The sequence below is a fragment of the Geotrypetes seraphini genome, chromosome 1, assembly GCF_902459505.1.
Source record: "Geotrypetes seraphini chromosome 1, aGeoSer1.1, whole genome shotgun sequence".
Lineage (NCBI taxonomy): Eukaryota > Metazoa > Chordata > Amphibia > Gymnophiona > Dermophiidae > Geotrypetes > Geotrypetes seraphini.
Genome location: NC_047084.1, coordinates 50870358 through 50890889, shown reverse-complemented (window position 1 = coordinate 50890889; position 20532 = coordinate 50870358). Strand labels below are relative to the sequence as shown.

The window sequence follows — 20532 nt, the reverse complement described above, 5'->3', positions numbered from 1 at the left end:
GCATGCGTGGGTGCCTTCCCGCTCAAACTAGGGGACACGTCTCCTCCTCGTGGCCTCAGTTCAGATAACAAGCAAAGAAGCCAACCCCGGGGAGGGGTGGGTAGTGAGAATATCTGCCTGCTGTCCCTGGATAACACCTGTTACGGTAAGTAATTGTGCTTTATCCCAGGACAAACAGGCAGCATATTCTCCACATGTGGATGACCTCCAAGCTAACTAAAAAGGGAGGAGGGAAAGTTGGCAAGTTAGGAGAACAGATTACACAACACAGACTGGCCAAACTGGCCATCTCGTCTGGAGAAAATATCCAGACAGTAGTGCAAGGTGAAGGTATGAACCGAGGACCTTGTGGCAGCCTTGCAGTTCTCCTCAATAGGTGTGGACCTGAGGAAAGCAACAGATGCCGCCATCGCTCTGACTTTATGCCCCGTGACCCGACCCTGCAGTGGGAGAACAGCCTGAGCGTAGCAGAAAGAAATACAAGCAGCCAACCAGTTGGACAAGGTGCGCTTGGATATGGGACATCCCAACCAATTCGGATCGAAAGATATGAAGAGTTGAGGAGCAGTCCGATGAGCCTGAGTGCGTTGCAGATAAAAAGCCAACGCCCTCTTACAGTCAAGAGTGTGAACAGCCACCTCTCCAGGATGAGAATGGGGCTTAGGAGAAAACACAGGAAGAACAATGGATTGGTTGAGATGAAAATCTGAAACCACCTTAGGCAAGAACTTAGGATGGGTGCGGAGAACTACCTTATCATGATGAAAGACAGTGAAAGACAGTGAAAACCTGCAGCTCACTGACCCTGCGGGCAGTCGTGAGCGCAACAAGAAAGACTACTTTCCAAGTGAGATACTTCAGATGAGCCCGATCGATAGGTTCAAAAGGAGACTTCATCAACTGAGCAAGGACAACATTGATCCCAAACCACGGGAGGATGTATGAGGGGAGGATGGACGTTGAAAAGGACCTTCATAAACTGGGAAACCACTAGATGAACCGAAAGCAGTTTCCCCTCAAGCAGCCGATGAAAAGCTACAATGGCACTCAGGTGGACTCGAAAAGAAGTGGATTTGAAACCACACCGGGACAAGTGCAACAGATAATCAAGCACAGAAGGCAAGGAGGCAGACCGTGGCTCCAGGCTCAGCAACGAACACCAAGAGGAAAACCTGGTCCACTTCTAAGAATAACACTGTCGAGTGGACCTCTTCCTAGATGCCTCAAGAACAGCCTGAACAGATTGAGAGAACTGGACAGAGACGGTCAGGTGCTGAGAAACCAAGCCGTCAAATGCAGGGACTGCAGGTTGGGATGCAGAAGAGAACCCCAACTCTGAGAAAGCAGAGACGGAAAAACCGGAAGAAGGAGAGGCTCCCTGGCACTGAATTGAAGAAGCAGGGAGAACCAGGGTTGCCTGGGCCACCGAGGAGCTATGAGAATCATGGTGGCATGTACAGACTTGAACGTGACTACAGTCTTCAGAATCAGAGGAAAGGGCGGGAAAGCATAAAGAAATAGGCCCGCCCAATCCAGGAGGAACGCATCCGCCTTGATACGGTGTGGGGAATAGATCCTGGAGCAGTATCAAGGCAGCTTGTGGTTTAGGGGGGAAGCAAACAGATCTACCTGTGGGGTCCCCCACCAATTGAACACCTGTCGCAGAATCCGCAAACTCAGAGACCATTCGTGAGGTTGCAGCAGGCGACTGAGCCCGTCAGCCAAGCAGTTCTGCTCATCCTGAATGTAGATCGCTCTGAGAAAGATGTTGTGGCGGATTGGCCATTCCCAAATCTTGAAAGCTTCCTGGCAAAGAGACAGGGACCCTGTACCCCCCTGTTTGTTGACATAATACATGGCCACCTGGTTGTCCATCCGGATGAGGACCACGTGGCCGCGAAGCAGATCCATGGAGCAAAGTCAATCCCCCTCATCCATGAGGGGATACAATGTCGGAAGAGTGAGCATGCAAAAACTTCTCCTTGACCAGGCATTTGTTGAGAGCCCGAAGGTCGAGAATGGGATGCAAGTCCCCGGTTGTCTTGGGGACCAGAAAAAAACGTGAATAAAACCCCAAGTCCCGCTGATGTTCCGGAACCTCCTCGACCGCCCAAAGGCGGAGAAGAGCCTAGGCCTCCTGAAGCAGGAGGGGAAGATGCGCCGCGTCTGAAGGAAACTCCCTGAATGACTGGGCCGGAGGCGCATGCTGAAAGCGAAGAGAGTACCCCTCTCGAATTATGGAGAAAACCGAAGTGTCGGCCATCAGCACCTCCCACTGATGGTAAAAAAGATGAAGCCGACCCATGATGGGAATGGGGGAAGGATCCTGGGTGCAGGACACCAGAGTGTCCTGCCCGTAATTGTCAGAAAGACGGTGTCGGCTTCGCCGCCACAGGTGGCCGAGACTTGGCCGGACGCTGCTGCTGAGGGCACCAGACGAGATAGAGGAGTGGACTTCTGTGGATAGCGCCCAGGAGAAAGCTTATACTGCCGAGCAGGAGGGGCTTTTGCCTTAGAGCACACCAGAGAGGCGAAGGATCTCTCGTGTTCCAAGAGACGTTTTGTGGCCACTTCGATCGAGTCATCGAAGAGCTCGGTCCCCCACACAGGGGAGATTCGCCAAGCAATCCTGCAAATTGGGGTCCATGTCCACCAGACGCAGCCAAGCCAAGCGACGCATCGCCACCGCAAAGGCCGTGACCCGGGACGACAGCTCGAAGGTGTTGTACGCGGCCTGTAGCATGTAGAGACAGATACTGGACAACGTCTCCAAAAGGCTGACAGCGGGAGGGGACGTCAGGAAGGAAAGACTGCAGAACCTTCAGGCAGTGCTTGAGGTAAGAAGTAAACGTAAAATTCTAGTTAAGGATGCGGTTCACCATCATCAAGTTTTGATAAAGGCGGCGACCGAACTTGTCCATCGTCCGGCCCTCTCTGCCCGGGGGGACGGCAGCATAGACCCTGGAGGGGTTGGACTTCTTGAGCGATGACTCGACCACCAGAGACTGGTGGGAGAGCTGCGACTTCTCGAAACCCTTACATAGTACCGTACGGTATCGAGACTCCATCTTGGAAGGGATGGCCAGGATGGCATAAAGCGCTTCCAGATTATGGAGGAAGGTCTGTTTGAGAACCTGATTCAGAGGAAGCCACAAGGACTCCTTAGGGGGATGAGGCAGCTCCAACTCATCCAGGTATTCCTTGATGTATCGGGATTCAGACTGGAGATCCAGCTGAAGAGCCCTACCCATGTCCAAGACAAATTTAGCAAAAGAGGAGGTCCGAGACAAAGAGGGGGGTCTCATGAGGCGAGGAGGATCCGGAATGTCAAGCCGCCAAAAAGAACGGGGACGCTTCCCTGAATAAAGGGCAGGCATGTCCGAGTTATGGGAGAAGGACAGAGGAGACGTTTGGCTCCGAAGGCCCGGAGAGGCAGATAAGCCCCCACGGTGTCCCCCACTGGGGGAAGAGCCAGGGGTATGAGGAACCAGAGGGGAAACCAACTTCTCCGAGGGCCTCAAGGGAGGGGCCCTCGACCCCGAACCACCCCGACCCAGGGATACCGCCGACGGGAACGAGAAATGTGTTGGGACCGCACCGGCTCCCTGAAGCGCCTCGAGGAACACGGGGCAGGAGATCTGCCCCGAGGAGGCGAGTCCCTCGACCTCTTCGAGGGCGGAAACCTCGAAGAAGGAACGGACTTTGAGGTATGCTTCGATCGAGGCACACGGGTTGGGGACCCGGGCCTCGAAGTAGCAGGGGACGACCCACTAGAGGAAAGCTGTAGAGACCGCCTGTGAGGGGCGTTGAGCGGGTGCTCAGGCTGGCCAGCCAGGGTCAAGGTCGAAGCCGGGGCAAGTTGGCTCAGGACTGAGGAAATCTGTATCTGCAGGATGGCCTTCAGCATGTTCTCGAACATCGGCACTGAGACCATCGGATCAGGTCGAGGAGGTGCAGCAGTGCGCTCCAACGAAGGTGACCTCAATGAAGAGTATTCCTATTGAGTGGAGGCATGCTTTGGAGGAGGTCTGGATGGAGCATAGGCAGTCACACCCCCCTGAGACTAGAGAGCTGAACGGGGACGACAGGAATCCCGCGGGGACCCGCAGGCATCCCGCGGGATCCCCCTTAGGGTCACGGGGATCCCGTGGGGATGCCCCCTAGGGTCACGGGGATCCCGTGGGGACGCCCCCTAGGGTCACGGGGATCCTGTGAGGACGCCCCCTAGGGTCGCGGGGATCCTGTGGGGACGCCCCCTAGGGTCGCGGGGATCCTGCGGGGCTGGATGTACTCAGTCGAGCAGCTCTTCTTCTCCCTACCTGCTCTGCTTGCAGCACAGAGTCGAACGGACGTCTTCCCACGTCAGCGCTGATGTCGGAAGGGAGGGAGGGCTTAAACAAAGCCCTCCTTCCCTCCGACGTCAGCGCTGACGTTGGGAAGACTTCCGTTCAGCTCTGTGCTGCAGGCAGGGCAGGTAAGGAGGAGAGTAGCCTCGCGGCTTGAGTGGCTACCAAGGGAGGGGGGCGATCCGCCCCGGGTGCAGCACAGCCGGCCAGGTCCCCTTACTTTTGTGGCGTTTCCCCGACCGACCGACAACAGCCCCGGTCCGACAAACCTCCCTGCCCTGTAGCCGCGAATCTAAATTACCTTCTTACAGCAGCTGTAAGAAGGTAATTTAGATTCGTGGTTAAGGGCAGGGAGGTTTGTCGGACCGGGCCTGTTCTGTTGTCGCTCGGGCGGGGAAGCGCCACGAAGGTAAGGGGGCAGGGAGAGAGAAAGGGAGGAAAGGTGGAGTGGATAGGAAAAGACGCTTAAGGGAAATGGTTAAAACAGAGAGGGGAGAAGGACACTGAAAACACTGGGGAAGACAAAGGGGTGGAGAAGGACGCTGAAAGGCCATGGGGAAGACGGGGGGGGGGGAGAAGGACGCTGAAAGGACATGGGGAAGACGGGGGGGAGAAGGACGCTGAAAGGATATGGGGAAGACAGAGGGGGGAGAAGGACGCTGAAAGCACATGTGGAAGACAGAGGGGGGAGAAGGACACTGAAAGCACATGTGGAAGACAGAGGGGGGAGAAGGACGCTACCAGGACATGGGGAAGATGGGGGGGGGGGGAGAAGGATGCTGAAAGGAAATGGGGAAGAGAGAGTGGGGAGAAGACGCTGGCAGGGAAGAAGACAGTGATGCCAGACTATGGGGGGAGCGGAGGGAAGAAGATTGGTGCCAAACTAATTTGGAAGGGGGAGAAAGGGAGAGGCACAGTAACAGAGCAAATGGAAGACACAGAGAGAAGAGAGACAGTGGATGGAAGGAATTGAATGAGAACATGAGGAAAGCAGAAACCAGGCAACAAAGGTAGGAAAAAAAATTCTTTTTTTTTTTTTTGCTTCAGGATAAAGTAATATATTAGTTGTGTTGATAAAAATTTATAAACATTAGAGGCTCTGGTAGAAACCCGTTTACAAAGTATGTATTCTTCCCAATTAATATTTCCAAATTAATAAAGTCTTTTTGCTTATTTGTAAATGGGTTTCTACCAGAGCCTTTAATTCAGTAGCATAATTAACTGAAATAACTATTTCTGAAGTTTATAGGGACGGGCGTGGATGTAGGGGATTCCTCGCGGGGACGTAGGGGATTCCTCGCGAGGACGGGTGGGACTTGGGTGGGGACGGGTGGGATTTCTGTCCCCACGCAACTCTCTACCTGAAACCCTGGGGTAGGCTTCTTCGCCAAGGAACCTGAGGGAGGAAGAGGAGACTTACCCGGAGCCACAGGTTTCGTCGAGGCAGACGAGGACTTGACAGACGAGGGTGACTTCGACAAAATCTAGGCCGCCGAGGCCGGGGCCGAGGTCGGTCCTGCCGCCAGATCCATTCCAAACAGTTTGAGGATCCTGGCCCTTCTCCTCCGAAGCACCCGTGGTTGAAGAGTAGCACAATGCGGGCAGGAGTCCAAACGATGGTCGGCCCCGAGGCACTCAATGCACCAACGGTGGGGGGTCAGTGATAGAGATCACCCAACCACACCAAATGCACTTTTTGAAACCAGAGACTGGTCGGGACATAGTCCCAAGCGACGCCGCTGCCGCGCGAGGCTCAACGGCCAAGTTGGACCCGGAGCCCCGGGTCAACAACAGAAGTCGGAAGAAAAACTGTTTTAGGATTTTTTTTTGAAACGCGCCACACAGCGACTCACCCGAAAATAAAAATCCAAAGTAAGCCGCGATGCAAGAGGCACTCCGATCGCGCAGAGCAGAGAACTGGGCTTCTGGCTCTGCAGAAAACGAAGAACTGAGGCCACGAGGAGGAGACGTGCCCCCTAGCTCGAGTGGGAAGGCACCTGCGCCTGTGCGCGCCTGTGTTTGCTTGCAAGAGTGTCCAATCAGGGCTCCATAGATGATGTCACCTACATGTGGAGAATATGATGCCTGCTTGTCCTGGTATAATGCTTATTATTAGTTTCTACATTTCTGGTCCACCTTCCCTCCAGTGACTCATATTCATATGATGGGCCCTCACCTTCGGGTTTTTTTTCAGCAAGGTGCTGAACTTGATATCACAATATCAGGGATTTACAAGGCCCTGCTTCATTTATTACCAACCAGAGATGTCCAGAAATGTATTGATGGGTGAGAGAGAGAGCTTCAGGTGCCTTTAACACAAAGTAATATTACTGACATCATACGTGGCATCCCGGGCCTGACTTCTAGTGCACAGTTGCGCGAGATTGGGTATAGAGTATTACATAGGGCATATTTTACCCAGAAACAGATGTTATAGTGGGGGGTGGTGCCCATGGCAATCCGTCTGAAATGTGGGATGGGTGAAAACACTTTTGGACATGCTCTGTGGTTGTGCCCTGTCATACAATGCTTTTGGCGCCGTATTGCATTTTATATTGATCAGCTGCTGGATATAACCTTTAGAGGCTCTGTGAAGCAGTTGGTACTGGATGTACCTGGAGCATATGGGCCAATGGTGAGGGAGGCACAAACACTATGTCGAAAACTTTGCTTAGTGGCCAGGAAATGCATCATGCAGTATTGGACTGTGGGAGATCCCCCTGACTATTAGCGGTGGAGGAATCAATTGCACCAATTGGCATGTTGGGAGGCCAACGAGGCGCGGGGAACAAAAAAAAAAAGAAGGGATGCCTATTTGTTAGTCTGGCAATCCTATATCAATCAATTGCATTCCAGGGGACAAAGCTTGTTGTTGAATGAGTTAACCTAGGATTTGATTACCTTAGTGTTTATTGAAAAAGGTCTTTGTTTAGGATCTTGGGGAGTTTTTTGTTGTTTTTTTTTGAGGGGGAGGGGGGAATTAATGGGGGGGAGTAGGGGGTGAACGGACACGTATCAGAACTTTAGTAAGTGTCCTTAGGCATATGTTGTTTAAAGATGCAAAGGTAGGCCCTGTTTATCTTTCCCTTCTTTGAAGATGGTACAAGGACAGGTAATGTTTAAACAGAGATAATGTGAAGTGAATTCAATTGTTTTGTTAAGCCGTATTTACAGACAGATTTAGTTAAGAAGCTCTGCTGGTTAAGGCTTTTTCTGACCCTCTGTGGACTTCAATCTCTAGCTAGGAAAAATGCTGATGTGTTTAAAGTTTCATGTGACTTTCCATATATGGTTTGTATTTACGTCACATGCCGTCACATGCTGACAAACCTGATTCGTATAAAAGATGTGAAACTCATAATAAAAGACGGACATATTTGGAAGACGATTTCTGGTCTTTAAGATGTGTCCCCAGGTACCTGACTTACATATGACAGAGACAGAGAAAGTATGGGGCAGGAATTGGGACCTGAATCCTTTTCAGTTGGGGGCTTGTCCGCGATGGGCAGATGATATCACCGGTATTTTGTGAGTATTTCTGAATTTTTTCTGTTCTTTAATACTCACTGGGTAGTGGTGACCTGTACCCACCCTTTATTTTAAGTTCAAGCTTTGGGTTCTATTATGGAGTTTTTTTGGGAAAAATCTCGGGGTACTTTCGGTAAGCGCCCCTCATGAATATATAAGCAGCTGCCATTCTTTCGGAAAGAATGAAATTATTTATAGAACCCCCCTGCCCACTCTGTCATTTGTAAGGTTAAAACTTTTATAGAGTATAAGATTTTATTGTCTCTTATTACTGTACCTCGCTTATAAGGTAAGATAAGCGAATATTTTTGCATTGTTATATTGGGTTTTGTAATGAGTCATAAAGGCACTTACTCCTAGACAAATGAGACTTGTACGGCTGTGTGTGTGTATGACATTTTTCCTTCAGCTCCCATCTTTCTGTGTCACCAATCTTTAATACTGAGGTAGGACATGCTGTTATGTGGAATGAATTGAAAGCGCTGGTTGAATCAGTCTAAGATCTTTCCCTTGTAGTTTGTACACAAGCACTATTTCTTGTCTTCCTTTTGATCCTGACTAATTTTGTGCGTTTAAAAAATTCCGTTTTAGAGGTTTTCTTTCTTGTGCAGAGCAAAGCTAATCTGTTCTTTGCTTTCATTATCAGGGTCTGTGCATGAATGTTTTTGTCCCTTCCCCCAGACTTCTCTGTTTGGGCTTCCACTGACCCCCTATAGTGCTTCTTTGAAGTTACTCATTCTTGGTTTTATCAAGCAGTAAGGTGAGATTCCACTGTTTGTCTCTTGACTTTTCTCCGGCATTATCAAAACCACCATCTCTTCTTATAATACGCCCATCGCTCTTGTTGTCAAAGCTGATGGCATTCCCTGTTTCGTCCTAGATTTAGGGCTGTTAGTGTTTTGGTAATTCTCATTGCACTTATGTTTCTTCCACCATTCCATCGGCAGCCAATGATTTTTTTCTGTCATTTTCCTAAAGAATGTTTTATTTTTAGTCCCTTTGGTGAGGCTGCTTTCACCTTTAAGCAACAGTATACCTAGTGTGGAATGTCCTTCGGGCTATTCTACAAGTCATGCACTGCCCCTCATGGTCCTATTCTTATTTTGTACAACTTTTTGTGTTCCATAATTCAGGAGACCTGTCCGATTGATAGTTTGCATCTTTTATAATGGTTGTCTGTGTGTGGTCACAAGGTGTCACGAAATAAACTGCACTGGTGTACGTCTGAAGTGAAATACCTGGGTTTTGTCCTGTCTCATGGTCAGAGGAAAATCTGCACTTTCTGCATTGCTGCTGTTCTGGGTCTGCCCCGCCCAGCTACCAAGAAAGACATGTTTACTTTTCTTGCTATGATTGGTCACTGCCGCCAATGGATCTCTGCTTGTTCCTTCTATGACCAGATTTTGAGACAGACCCTGGTTTCTGAAATGACTGCTCTTATCAGATGGACTTATGAAATGTTGGACATTTAAGATGTGCTTTGGTTTCTAGCTCAAGTTTGGGTTTTCCTGCTTATGCCCACATGTTTTATCTCTTTGTTTGGGACTATTGTAACACCATGAAGGGAGAACATGGCGGTAAGTTACGCTCTGTTGCCTTTTTTTTATAGTCACTCCTGTTCAAGAAAGCCCTGGCTGCTTGTGCTATGGTGGTAGAGATGGTTACTTCTCTGACCCTAGGTCACCTCATTACCCTTCACACTCTTCACGATGTTCAAGCTCTTCTTTTAAATGGGCTTTTGGGTCTCATGGGTGAACAGGATTCTCTTCCTCTCTTTTTTCACAGCTTCCTCTGAATTTGATGCCTGGCGTTTGGCAGGTGCCCAAAGCCGCCCTTTTGGACGGACTTTGGTGCAAAGAGGGGAAACCCTGGATACCAGCTGTTAGCTCTCCCTTATTCATTGCCCAATATCATGGTATAACTTCTTGCTAGTGATATTTTCATTCTTGACCTTTTGCTCCTTGATACAGATATATATAGCTCAATAATTACAGCTGGCACGGTTGTGAATTGAAAATAAATTGGAAAATACAATTCCTTTCTATTGTTTTAGCTGAAATTAGGATGTTGCTAATTTAAAATGTTTTTTCCGGATTTATACATAGCCATCCCAGATCCGTTTTGGCACAGATATTTCTAATGTTTTCCACGGGTCCTCTTTATCACTGCAGAGATAGAGACGCTCCAAAGAGACATTAGCTTTATGCCTTTTTCCAAATATGAGATGGTTATGATATACATTATTTGTTGTTTTGGTTTTTTTATATCAATGTGTTTATTTGCAGAGTTAAATTCAGCCCTGCACACTTGACAGATGGAGAAATAGCTCCACGTTTAAAAACTTTATGTTTTGTCTGTGTCATGTCTACTTGTTTTAGTTTAGTGGGTACCCCAGGATACATAATATTGGCCATTTCTAGAGCTCTTTTTCCACTTCTTACTAGCCTAACTGCGCAATGTTCTTTTACTTATAGCTTTTATATTCTGAATATAGTTTAGTTAGGGGTTATAAGAAAAAGCTTTATTTTATACAGCATTTATTTCGTGGTGTTCCCTACATATGATCCATTCAATATACATTTCTGAATACATTCAGTACATCAGTATGGTCTCTCTGAAGTGCATAATAGTTATATGCAGCACGATAAAAACATATCCTTTTGGATTGTTCAATTAAGAACCTTAAGTAAGTGAGTATTGTCTCTCTTTTGCCATGGCTATGCTAAGTGAATGAATTGGTATTGTTACATGTTGCCACATTCAATACAGGCAACATGGTTTCTCTTGTTTTCTATCTCTTGTTTGGATCACATTGGAGTACAGCTGCTGAATGATATTTGGAATGCTTTTCAAGCATTTCTTTTCAAGTATCTCTTTCTGTATGCACAGACATCTGGCTGCTCTCCCTTTGAGATTCTCACGGGATGACCTTTCCCCGCCCCATGGGTAGATTTTCCCTTGATACAGGAGGAATACGTCTAAAAGCTAATTGAAATATTAGGGCTTGTTCAAAGAAACGTGTCTTGCACTTCTCCTTTCTCTCCACAGATTCCTACCCATTTTTTCCAGCCTGGTGATTGTCCAGCAGCTTTCCAAGGATCGGAAGCAGACGGATTTCCCCTTTGGCCTTCCCACTACTGTGATCGCTGTGCCCAGGCCCGCTGCACTCACTGAGGAGTTTCCTGTTTGGATCCACGCAAGTCGCTTGAAGAGGGTTAACCTAAAACCCCAGAAGCAAGTCTTCCCTGCGCAGATTTCACCTCCTCCAGTGGAACAACATAATGATTTCATTGCAGCATTCTACCAACTTTATCATTCTCTTACTGGCACCGCTGCTGCTAGTTTTTCTCCCTGTATGGATCATTTCTAACTGGGTCTACAGGGATGATGTGTTCTGGGTCCACGACACTTTCTGCCCATACCCATCTGTAAATGACACTCCTGCTGTAAACAGCACCCCCGACACCTCTTTGCGAACACGACGTCAAGCTGGACTACTCCCTCGCAAAGGCTGTCCTTCAATTGGAATCCAGAAAAGACCGATAGTATGCTACCTTATGGTATAATTCCAGCAGTGTGCAAGTTGCCACCTTCTCCTGTGACATTGTGGACTGTTCATCAATTGATATCCCAAGGCTGTGCCATTGGTCCTCAGAGATTCCTAAAACTAAGGACATATATGTATATGTTACTGACTTACGTTGGGGGGATAAGTGTGCATTCTGGGGAGTGGTAGGGTGGAATATTAATACTGACTGGGCTTATAAACTAGAAAATACCCTGAAAAACAGTGGACCAAAATGGTAAATCACTGCTTACTTGTATGACCCTTCATAAGGTTGGACACTGTTATAGGAAAAGTGTTCCTGCACAAATTATTAAGTTTTCTCTTACTATTGACAACCCTAGACCTACTGATGAAGGTATGTACATTATGGACATGTGGTTTAAGGGTGGGTCTAGCTATCCGACCCATCAGTTTTCTTACGGGATCTATCTACCTCCACTCATCTTCTCCCGCCATTTTGTGGGGGCCCCAAAAAATACTAACCCACTGGCCCCTACATTCAATAAACTTACTGACATGATGGCTATTGCCAATCCCACTTTTGAAGATATTGTGGCTGTTAAGGTAGGGTTTTCAGAACGTAACCTTTGGTTAGAATGGATGAAATTCACTGCTGATCAACATAATAAGAGTAATTGTTACATATGTGCTCAAGCTAGACCCCATCTAGGAACCGTACCTCTGGACCTCCCTCCTGGTATCCAACCATGCCTTTTTGGGTTATTTACCAATATCTCCTCTAATTTTACTTATCCCCTCTGTGCACTGCAGTGTTCTAAATACCCTTTGTTGCCAGGACAGCAAAAGCTTGATATTGCCGTTACCATCTATAAGGGCAATTACACATGTCATGTTTCTAATCTGACACAGAGTAGTTTTTTAGGTAATTTACCCCCAGGTTATTGTTCTGTCTTGGCTCATAGGTATGCCCTATTGTTGCTGCATTAGATTTGATATTTACTGGCTTTATGGAGACTTTTGGCTCCCTGTTAAGCTACCCAGCCAGTGGATAGGCCAGTGCACTTTAGTTAAGGTTACTATGCTTCTGCATATTCTTTCTGAAAGGCATCCTTCCTATTCACATGGTTTTTCCTTTTATTTGTCTTGATATAAATCTGATCACATGTATACATAGATGCTATAGGGGTCCCATGAGGGGTCCCAGATGAATTTAAGGCCCGAGCTCAGGTTAAGGCTGGGTTTGAGTTCCTTATTCCCTTTATTACTATTAATAAGAATGTTGATTGGATTAATTAAAATTATTATAATCAGCAACGCTTTGTGAACTATTCTAGGGACGCCTTGCAAGGTATTACTGATCAATTAGGCTCCACTTCTCAGATGGTTCTCAAAATCATATGGCCCTAGATATGATTCTAGCTGAGAATTCTGTTAAATTCTCCTCAGTATTTTATGCTGTTGTACTTTTCTTTCTGACAATATAGGTCCTACTATGGACATTCTGAAATTAGCAGACCTCTTTGCTGAGTCCAAATGTAACTCTGATTTATCTAATTCTTGGGATCAGCATTTTAGTTGAATGCATAATCTCTTATTATTTGCACTCTTGTCTTGACTGCTCATGTACTGTGTTATTCGTATTACAGCTCCTAAAAAGACCCCTCCTTGAGAGACATACCTAGAGTATCACTCCCTTCCAGCTCATGCTGTGTATTTATGACGTCATTTACATGACGTAAGAGGGGAATTGAACGGACACGTATCAGAACTTTAGTAAGTGTCCTTAGGCATATGTTGTTTAAAGATGCAAAGGTAGGCCCTGTTTATCTTTCCCTTCTTTGAAGATGGTACAAGGACAGGTAATGTTTAAACAGAGATAATGTGAAGTGAATTCAATTGTTTTGTTAAGCCGTATTTACAGACAGATTTAGTTAAGAAGCTCTGCTGGTTAAGGCTTTTTCTGACCCTCTGTGGACTTCAATCTCTAGCTAGGAAAAATGCTGATGTGTTTAAAGTTTCATGTGACTTTCCATATATGGTTTGTATTTACGTCACATGCCGTCACATGCTGACAAACCTGATTCGTATAAAAGATGTGAAACTCATAATAAAAGACGGACATATTTGGAAGACGATTTCTGGTCTTTAAGATGTGTCCCCAGGTACCTGACTTACATATGACAGAGACAGAGAAAGTATGGGGCAGGAATTGGGACCTGAATCCTTTTCAGGGGGATTTATCCGATTGTTAACAACAGTGAACTGAGACTTAATATGATGTCCAGAGGGCATGTTTTCTTAATTGCTCAACATTGCTGTTGTGTTAGTTGTCTGTCCATGTCCTGCTGAACTATGTGATAGCTGTATTATACAGCAGTATGCTGTTATGTTTGGAGGTGTGCATTTCTTTATTCTGTTTCACTTCACCTAATAAAAAATGGTTTGAAACTAAAACAAACAGGAATTCTGTAGTATACTACCCGTACTAAAATAAATAAATAAATAAAAAGAGTGAAAATAAGAAAGAAATGCCCACCCATCTTCTACTACACTAGCAGGAAACTTTCAACTTTTCACCTTCTCAAAAGTGGATCTTTTTGTAGATCCTGACCCCTGAATGCACCTGTCAATAAGTCTCCGAGTCGGGCCTGGAACATTGGAAGTGGCAGATATTAACTATCCACCCTATCCTGCTGTGAAATGGAGTTCCTTTTTATTTCTTTGCTTTTATTTGTTATTGTACAATGCATGGATATATCTTGGACCCTTAGGTGGTTCATAAAATTGAATAAATCTGAAATATGATTGGACAGAATATAGAAACAGCATACACAAAGAACAATTACTGCTACTAAATGCAATAATGCCTCCGAATCACTCCATGGTGCAACCTCACCTGGAGTATTACATTCATTTTTGGTCTCCTTATCTCACGAAAAATATAGTGGCACTAAAAAAAGGTTCAAAGAAGAGCGACCAAGATGATAAAGGGATGGAACTTCTCTTGTATGAAGAAAGACTAAAACGATTAGGGCTCTTCAGTTTGGAAAAGAGACGGCTGAGGGGAGATATGATTGAAGTTTACAAAATCCTGACTGAAGTACAAAGGGTACAAGTGGATTGATTTTTCACTCCGTCAAAAATTACAAAGACTAGAGGATACTCGAAGTTACAGGGAAATACTTTTAAAACCAATAGGAGGAAATATTTTCTCATTCAGAGAATAGTTATGCTCTGGAACGCATTGCCACAGGTTGTAGTTGGATAGAGTAGCTGATTTTAAGAAAGGTTTGGACAATTTCCTGGAGGAAATGTCCATAGTCTGTTATTGAGAAAGACATGGGGCAAGCCATTGCTTGCCCTGGATCGATAACATGGAATGTTGCTACTCTTTGGGTTTTGGGTAGGTACTAGTGACCTGGGTTGGCCACCGTAAGAATGGGCTACTGGGCTTGAAGGACTTTCATCTAGCTGCCCCCTCTGCCTGGAATAAATTACCCGAGTTTGTCCGTCAGTCCCCTTCCCGTGTCTAAAAGCAGACTGAAAACCCACCTTTTTGATATAGCCTTCAATCCTTAACCCTACTCCTCTGCCCTCCAACCCAGCCACCTGATTAACTGTTCCCCTTAACTGTATCCATGACATCCTGTTTGTCTATCTTGGCTGTTTAGATTGTAAGGTCTTTTGAGCAGGGATTGTTTTCTTCTTCTTTATGACTCTGAGCAGCACTGCGTGCGTCTGGTAGCGCTATAGAAATAATTAATAGTAGTTGGTCTGACACCGTAAGGCTATTCTTATGTTCTTATTTTAGCCATCCTGAAAGGATCTCCACTTCATAAAACACAGTTTTAGGCAGCACTGAGTCTCCTTTAGAGGACTCTAGCTTGCATCTCTTGGGCTCTGCAGCCTCTGTGCCCTTCATTTAGGACGACCACCATTCCAGGGCTCTAGAAGGGATTTAGCCCCAATCAACAGACTTGACTGTTCCTTGGCCCTAGAGAGCAAAAGGGACCAGCCTCCCCTTCAAGTGGTGCAAGGGAGCTCATCCAGACCAAACTTAGCATGAAATAGAGGCAAAAGCCTGAAGACTCCACCAGCTACCAGATTTGAGGCAAAATGAGCTTCTATATAAAACTTTTTTTAAAAAAAAATTGAGAAATGAAAGATGGCCACCTTAACAGCATTTTAGTGCCAAAAAAAATTGTTCTAAAATATTTTAACAAAAAGAACCCCCCCAAAAAAAATGCAATTCTAGTATTTTGGAGGTGGGGGAAGCTAAGGTAAGAGACAAAAACAGGTTTTACAGACCTCCCCAATTTTCCTCAAAGGCTATAACAGCCTTACTCACTGTGACCTGTGCAGTCTGACTCAGTTACTAAACTAGTTGGATCTGTGGAAAAAAAAAAAAAAAAAAAAAATCACTGCCTTAAACGGACTGCTCCTCCAGTGCTGAATCTTTAGACTGCCAGTCTGACCAGAGTCTGACTGAGCCTTGAATCTCTGCGGACCTGCAGGCACAGCACCCTGCAAGACCCTGCTGAGCCCCCAATGGATGCCCGACAGCCAGCACTCAAGCCCCTGTGACGCAATGGGCAAACAGTGCTAAGAGGGGAATGCACCCAGAGCTCCAAAAAGGTTTCTGCAGGCTGGCCAATAGATACCACAGAGGGACTGGCCTGTCTGCCTGCTTCTCCTCCAAGCAGGCAGAGTTGGACTTTCGACTAGAGGAGCTTTCAGCACCAAAATATCATGAAAAAGACAGAAAAAAAATTGAAAAAATAAACAGAGCAGATCAGAAAGACTCCATCCAGCTTGCATTCAGAAGGAAAAACTGAAGGAGGGCAGCAGAGCCCTCTAGTGAAGGAGAGATTCAAAAGCAGGAGTGGATTCTTTCTGTGCTCACAAGCACTGGAATATTACCTATCCATCCAGAATGACACATTTATTGCACTAGAAATTAGCCAACACAAAATATTTGCTAGAAAAGCAGTTTCCACATAATTTCTAAAATATTTAAATACAAAAATGGCTTTCTGTAAATAAAACAAAATTACCTTAAAAAAAAAAAATAATTATTAAAAGGTTGTTACGTTTTATATACTTTTTCACGTCTTATGTGGCTGACTGTATTGTATCTTGAGATTTTGTCCTCAAACATTTCACAAAAAGGAAACCCCCAAACAAAATATGTTTGAATAAACAAAACCTATTTTTTGTACCTAGAATACCAAGTATATTGTTCTACTAACCTCCTGGATCGTGGATGGAATAGAGATTTCCCAACTTCAGGATCATTTTCTTCAAAGGTTACAGGATCCAGAAGTGCTTGGCCATCATCATCCATAGCTGTAAACAACAACAAAAAAGACATTCTTGTTTCTGGATATTTGAAATATGTTGACCAGTGCAAGTAGAAATGTGGAGAGCAAACTTATGATATAATCTAAATATAGCTCCAACAAAAAACTTAATTTATATTTCTCTTATGTCCACAATTTACAGCTTCCCCATGTCATCTCAGACCATAAACACGAGAATTATTAAAAGACTGTCATACAAAGAAACAAGCAAACGATTAGGTTCTTACCTATGCTAATCTTCTTTCTCATAAATCCCACTATTCCTGGACGTGGTTATGCATCCCATGTTGTGAGACTGCTTGTAAAAAGCCTCATTTACATTATTTTTTTCAGACCCTCCTCTCTTAACTCAGGACTGCCCTCTGGTCACCAGTTCGTGCAAAAGCAAACAGTCACACCTGTAGAGGTCACAGATAAAAGGGAGGGGAATGGGGAAACTTCGACAAACAAGTCTAATCTGCTCATAACTTGAAATTACAGAACAATCAAACAATTGAAACAGGTTGCAAAACCTGAAAAGAACTGTGCTATAAGGAGACACAGCCTGCACTAACAGAGGAGGGCACCACAGCCAGGCAAAGTGCATAACATGTTTGGATGGTACTCTTAGAAAGGCTGATAAAAAAAAAAAAAAAAAAAAAACCCCATAAGTCCATCTTACCAATACTTATTCAAGGCAGACAATCAATGAATCTGCAACTCCCAGAAAGAGTGTAGATTTACAAGAAAGAAGATTAGCAAATGTAAGAACCTAATCTTTCGTTCTTGTACAATCCCACTCTATTCCTGGACAAGTGGGAGGTAACAGAGCAATCCCATAAAGTCAGGGTGGGACCAATGAGCTATCTGCCAGTATGGAAGAACCAAAAGCAGTTTCCTGCTTGGCTGCCACATCAATACTGTAAAACTTTATAAAAGTATGTACGGAGGATCAAGTGGCACATCTACAAATCTCAAGGGAAACTGCTGATAACTCTGCCCACGAGAAGGAAATGCCTCTAATGGAATGAGCCTTCACATAAATTGGTGGTAGAGAATGACATGGGGACATGCGCACTTACAACTTCGTGATCCCTGCCTCCATGATGGATTGTTTGACGCGCTCAGCTGGAGTCTGTGGCGGTTTGTGTGCGGCGGATCCTTTTCCCTTTGCTTTAGTTGCGGCGTGCGGCAGCGGACCGGGAGAAGGGGGTGTTTGAAGAGGCGGTAGGCCAGACGGTAGGTAGCAGCAGCGGGGGTCGGTACGGAGGGGGGGGCAGGCTTTGCCTTTGGAGGGAGGCAGGCAGGCAGGCTTTAGCGCGGCAGGTAGGGAGGGAGGTAGGCTGGCTAGCTTCGGGGGAGGGGGGTGGGACAAAGGCTGGAAGGCAGTGAGGGGGACATAGGAAGGAGCACTGGGGCACTAAAGACATGGGAAGGAGGTACTGGTAATGTAACAGGCTTAAACACTTGTGTGTGTATATATATATATATATATAAATAAATATATAAATAAATAAATAAAACCTCATACTGTGAACCAAAAAAAACAAACCCGTCCCACACCAAAATGTTTGTCATTATCTTCTGCAGAACTCAGCCTATTCTTATGAAATTTACTGTGTCAGGTCCTGAATAAAGTTGATGTAAAACGTTGTATATATTTCCTACCACACCACACTACCTTGTGAAAATGAATTGTTATTATGGGATACACACAGAAGCAGATGATAGTTTGTAAACAAGTCTCTGTATCTAAATGGTTTTCACTGTAGAAGATCAAATTCTGATAAAGAACTTGGTACTACTAAAAGATTACAGCAGTTGACAATTGTTGAAAGAGTTCCCACAGAAGGATTGGAACTAGAGAACTGCACGGGAACGGGGACGACGGGAATCCCGCGGGTTCCCCCTTCGGGTCACGGGTATCCTGTGGGGACGCCCCCTAAGGTCGCGGGAATCCCATGGGGACACCCCCTAGGGTCGCGGGGATCCCGTGGGGATGTCTCCGAGGGTCGCGGGGTTCCTGCGGGGCTGGATGTACTAAGTCGCGCAGCTTTTCTCCCTACCTGCTCTGCTTGCAGCACAGAGCCGAACGGAAGTCTTCCCGACGTCAACGCTGACGTCGGAGGGGAGGGAGGGCTTAAACAAAGCCCTCCCTCCCTCCGACGTCAGCGCTGACGTCGGGAAGACTTCCGTTCGGCTCTGTGCTGCAGGCAGGGTAGGTAAGGAGGAGTAGCCTCGCGGCTCGAGTGGCTACCAAGGGAGGGGGGCAGTCCGCCCCGCCCCGGGTGCAGCACAGCCGGCCAGGTCCCCTTACTTTTATGGTGCTTCCCCGACCGACCGACAACAGCCCTGGTCCGACCAACCTCCCTGCCCTTAACCGCGAATCTAAATTACCTTCTTACAGCAGCTGTAAGAAGGAAATTTAGATTCGCGGTTAAGGACAGGGAGGTTTGTCAGACCAGGGCTGTTGTCGGTCGGTCGGGGAAGCGCCATAAAAGTAAGGGGACCTGGCCGGCTGTGCTGCACCCGGGGCGAGAGAGAAGGAGGGGGGAGAAGGACGCTGAAAGCACTGGGGAAGACAAAGGGGTGGAGAATGACGCTGAAAGGCCATGGGGAAGACGGGGGGGGAAGGATACTGAAAGCATTTGTGGAAGACAGAAGGGGGAGAAGGACGCTGACAGGACATGGGGAAGACGGGGGGGAAAAGGACGCTGAAAGCACATGGGGAAGACAAAGGGGTGGAGAAGGACGCTGAAAGGACATGGGGAAGACGGGGGTGGTGGTGGTGGAGAAGGACGCTGAAAAGCCATGGGGAAGACGGGGGGGGGAAGCTGAAAGGCCATGGGGAAGACAGAGAGGGAGAAGGACACTGAAAGGACATGGGGAAGACAGAGGAGGGAGAAGGACACTGAATGAAAGGACATGGGGAAGACAGAGGGGGGAGAAGGACACTGAAAGGACATGAGGAAGACAGAGGGGGGAGAAGGACGCTGACAGGACATGGGGAAGATGGGGGGGGAGAAGAACTCTGAAAGGAAATGGGGAAGAGAGAGTGGGGAGAAGACGCTGGCAGGGAAGAAGACAGAGATGCCAGACTATGGGGGGAGCGGAGGGAAGAAGATGGGTGCCAGACCAATTTGGAAGGGGGGAGAAAGGGAGAGGCACAGTAACAGAGCAAATGGAAGACGCAGAAGGAAGAGAGACAGTGGATGGAAGGAACTGAATGAGAACATGAGGAAAGCAGAAACCAGGCAACAAAGGTAAGAAAAGAATTCTATTTCTTTTTTTTTTTTTTGCTTCAGGATAAAGTAGTATATTAGTTGTGTTGATAAAAATTTATAAACAAAAGAGGCTCTGGTAGAAACCCGTTTACAAAGTATGTATTCTTCCCAATTAATATTTCCAAATTAATAAAGTCTTTTTGCTTATTTGTAAATGGGTTTCTACCAGAGCCTTTAATTCAGTAGCATAATTAACTGAAATAACTATTTCTGAAGTTTATAGGGACGGGCGGGGACGGAGGGGATTCCTAACGGGGACGGAGGGGATGCCTCGCGGGGATGGAGGGATTCCTCACGGGGACGAGTGGGGACGGGTGAGACTTTGGCGGGGACGGGTGGGATTTCTGTCCCCGCGCAACTCTCTAATTGGAACATAAAAGGCCTTGATGTGCTGCTACACAAGATCCAAGCAATGGGCACCGTGGATCGTAAGCCAGGCAGTGGATGACCACACTTGATTCGCACACAAGAACACACTGATATTGTATGGGATCTTGTACTGTTCC

At 46.5% G+C, this 20532-nt stretch overlaps 1 protein-coding gene across 3 annotated transcripts in view; it reads right to left on the bottom strand.

Annotated features, from left to right (window-relative positions):
• Positions 1-20532, bottom strand: part of SLC38A9 (solute carrier family 38 member 9) — a 204475-nt gene that overhangs the window by 182324 nt on the left and 1619 nt on the right. For all 3 annotated transcript variants that reach the window (XM_033931198.1, XM_033931214.1, XM_033931206.1), the window contains exon 2: positions 16653-16749. In XM_033931198.1, the coding sequence (XP_033787089.1) occupies positions 16653-16747 (95 nt within the window). In that variant the 5' untranslated portion in view covers positions 16748-16749. The remainder of the gene's footprint in view (positions 1-16652; positions 16750-20532) is intronic.